We start from the raw sequence: 3,660 nt of genomic DNA, 5'->3' as shown, positions 1-3,660 counted from the left end.
TCCTCTCGACGAATCCAGAGAGGATGAGTGATGGTCGATACATGGTTCAGATACCATTTCGACACGATGCCCCGAAGCTAGGCGCATCCTACCGCTCAGCCATACGCCAGTTCTATTGTCTAGAGAGAAGACTCTACAACAATCCAGAACTCCGCGAGAAGTACACTACATTCATGCGTTAATATGAAGCTATGGGACACATGGAGCAGGTGGGTCAACATGGCGACCGCCCCAACTCGTACTACATCCCGCATCATGCGGTAATCACTAAATTCCGTGTGGTATTCAATGCGTCAGCCAAAACCACTACTGGAGTCTCGCTCAATGATGTCCAGCTGGTGGGTCCGACGATCCAAGATTCACTTATCAATGTGATCTTGAGGTTCCGGATATACTCCATTGCTTTGACAGCCGATGTGGAGAAGATGTTCCGTCAGGTCCTGGTAGCACCTGAACATCGTGATTCATCAATGTCTTTCGGTTAACAACCGTTACATATGGTATGGCATCTAGTCCATACACTTCAGTGCGATCGATGATCCAGTGTGCGCACGATAACCAGAGTTTAGTCGCAGATCCAACACGTGCCCGAGCGGCAATTGAGACGATTGAGAAGGCCTTTTATGTGGATCACCTTCTCACTAGCTGCAACAGTGCCGTCGAAGCAGTACGACTGGCAGGCGACGTCAATAAGATCCTCTTGGCTGGACATTTTGCACTCCGCAAATGGAACTCGAATAGCATACAGGTAATGTCGAGGTTAACTAATCAAGCTTCCTTTTCTTCTTCTTCCACAGAGCTCGTCATGACTGCCCAACGGCAACAGTACTTGGTCTACGTTGGGACCCAACAGCTGATGAGCTCTTCTTTCGCGTGGAACTAGAAGTGCCACGCCCTCCTGCAACAAAGAGGCGTGTACTGAGTGAAGTGGCTCAGGTGTTTGACCCCACCGGTCTTCGTGCTCCTGTGGTAATCGTCGGAAAGGTGTTCATCCAGACACTCTGGTCCGCAGGCATCACTTGGGATGCCCCCCTCACTGATGAGTTGCAGCATACTTGGCAGACATTCCGGGAAGACTTGGTCTACCTCAATCAGGTTCGGGTCCCACGCTGGCTAGGCATGCACAATCAGTACCCCACCACAATTTATGGTTTCTGTGGTGCCAGCTCCCGAGCCTATGCAGCAGTGGTCTACCTAACAACAACCTACCCAGATGAACGAGTGCAGATCTCCCTGGTGACTGCCCGTATGAAGGTAGCCCCCATCAAGGGAGCCACTATACCTCGTTTAGAACTTTGCGCCGCCCACCTATTGGCCATCACCCTGATGAACATCCGTACAGCTCTTGGACTAGTTACAGCACCATACTACTTATGGTCAGATTCCAGCATCGTGTTATGTTGGTTAAGGAAGGAGCCTTCGACATTGAAGCCATACGTCGCGAATCGAGTCCGACAAATACAAGGGCTCACGTCACCTGAACGGTGGCATCACGTAGGTACGCTCCGCTCAGAACCCTGCTGACTGCGCGAGTCGAGGTATTGGTGCCTCAGAGCTCGTCAACCACAACCTATGGTGGCAAGGCCCAGACTGCGCTCCCTCTTGGCCCAGCCGGGCAACCTGATGATAAAGACCTGGTTACTATCGCAGCTGAAGTCAAACCATCGGTTGTTACCAGTGTCACCACGCAACCCGCATCACACCCATTGACTACTCGATGCAGAGACGGTCATCCCCTTGGTGGAACGATATAGCCGAATGCAGAAACTTCTACGCGTTGTTGCCTACATGACAAGGTGGCTGAAGTCACATAGACATCGTATCCAGGAACCCGTGATCGGAGCGGATGAGCTCGATGACGCCCTACAACGCCTTATACGAATAGAACAAGCGATGTGCTTCCCTCAAGACATCCAGCAACTACACAAGAAAGCTCCATTGGGGAGTGGAAGCCCGTTACTGTCACTAAATCCTTACTTAGACGACAAGGATTTACTTCGAGTCGGAGGCCGGCTCACTCACTTTTCGCTGCCACATGAGCAGAAATTCCCGCTCGTCCTACCGAAGATAGGACATCTCGTAGGGTTGCTGTTGGACCACACTCACGAGATCACCATGCATGGTGGAGCACAACTGATGCTTCAGACACTACGCCATAAGTATTGGATACTTCAGGGCCGACAAGCGGTTAGAACATTCGTCCACAAATGCGTTATCTGTCGAAGATATCGTGGGACATTAATAAAGCAACAGATGGCCTCATTGCCCAGTCAACGAGTCAATGAGGCAAGACCCTTCCTATCGTCCGGGGTAGATTACTGTGGACCATTCATCCTACGCGTGGGAACCAAACGATCCCGCACCACTACAAAGGGATACCTGGCGATATTTGTATGCATGGCTACCAAAACCGTGCATTTAGAGGTCATAGAGGACCTCTCTTCACAAGCTTTCTTGGATGCTTTCACCCGTTTTACCGGCAGGCGTGGACCCTGCCCCGATCTCTACAGCGATAATGGGACTGCCTTTGTGGGGGCCAACCGGCTCATGAAGGAAGACCTGGCTCTTTTTGAGTCTCATTACAATCAGCAAGCCTTGGCGCATGCAGGTACGAGATGGCACTTTATCACGCCAGGTGCTCCACATCAAGGTGGCTTATGGGAAGCCGCCGTCAAATCCGCCAAACACCACTTGATCCGCCTGGTGGGATCTCAGTCGCTTTGGCATCATCAGCTGCACACCTTGGCAGTTCGTATCGAAGCATGTCTTAACTCTCGTCCATTGGTTCCCCTACATGACGATCCTGAGGACAAACTGGCCCTCACTCCTGGAGACTTCTTGATCGGAGCACCACTGATAGCAGTACCAGAGCCCCGCATCGATGATATACCAATCAACCACCAAGACTTTTGGCCGGGCAGGATGTTCGGTCAATCACCATCGCTATTGTTGCTGGCGTTGGCACATTCTTGGTTGTGTGTCGTTGGGTATCCAAGGCATGGGCCTGGTACCAGATTCTCGACTCGTTTAACCTGTGGGCTTTTTGGTGACGCTGCATTCTTGGACAACGGACTGATGGTGGCTTGGTGACTGACTTGGTCGGTCTCTGGAGAGTTCTCTTCTAGTCTTCAACGCGATCAGTCGTCGGCTGCGCCAATAAATACCACTTGGTGGTTCCGTGACTTGTAAATTAGACTTGTAGATTAAATAAAGAAAAATACCATAAGCAAAACTTGTGTTCGGCGAAGTGCCCTTTAAAGAAATTATAGAACTAAGGATCTCTCCCCTTACTGTTCGGAAGTTTAATTCCCCAACAGTTTATTTAGATATATTAATTTGATTCTTTTATCGAAACATTTCACAGCCAAAAAAAAATGATAATTGATGTTTCAACGAGATGGAACTCAACATTCGATATGTTGGAAAGACTTGTTCTACTTAAGGAAGTCTTAACAACGACAATGGCTTTGCTCGACAGCACCAGTAGCGCTTCACTTCAGTGCATAACTTTGGAAGAGTGGCTGCTGTGCAATCAGCTATGCAGAGTGCTGAAACCTTTAAAAGATGCGACTATGCAAATAAGTGGGGAGCAATATCTTACAGGAAGTATAGTCATTATATATAACAAAATGCTTACCCAAATATACCAAAACAAAATTT

At 49.3% G+C, this 3,660-nt stretch overlaps 2 protein-coding genes across 2 annotated transcripts; both read left to right on the top strand.

The window, feature by feature from the left end:
* Nucleotides 1–502: 502 nt before the first annotated feature.
* LOC129945133 (uncharacterized) lies at nucleotides 503–1,754 on the top strand. Its single transcript, XM_056054795.1, has 3 exons — nucleotides 503–753; nucleotides 798–1,376; nucleotides 1,499–1,754. The coding sequence occupies exons 1-3, from the start codon at nucleotides 503–505 to the stop codon at nucleotides 1,752–1,754; spliced, it is 1,086 nt and encodes a 361-aa protein (XP_055910770.1).
* Nucleotides 1,755–1,758: 4 nt separating this feature from the next.
* LOC129945124 (uncharacterized) lies at nucleotides 1,759–3,090 on the top strand. The gene has a single exon (XM_056054787.1). It carries the CDS (start codon nucleotides 1,759–1,761, stop codon nucleotides 3,088–3,090), a length of 1,332 nt encoding a protein of 443 aa, XP_055910762.1.
* Nucleotides 3,091–3,660: the final 570 nt, after the last annotated feature.

This window comes from Eupeodes corollae, chromosome 1 (assembly GCF_945859685.1).
Source record: "Eupeodes corollae chromosome 1, idEupCoro1.1, whole genome shotgun sequence".
NCBI classification, from domain to species: domain Eukaryota; kingdom Metazoa; phylum Arthropoda; class Insecta; order Diptera; family Syrphidae; genus Eupeodes; species Eupeodes corollae.
Note: the sequence above shows the minus strand (reverse complement) of the source record. Positions and strands in the feature narration are given on the sequence as shown.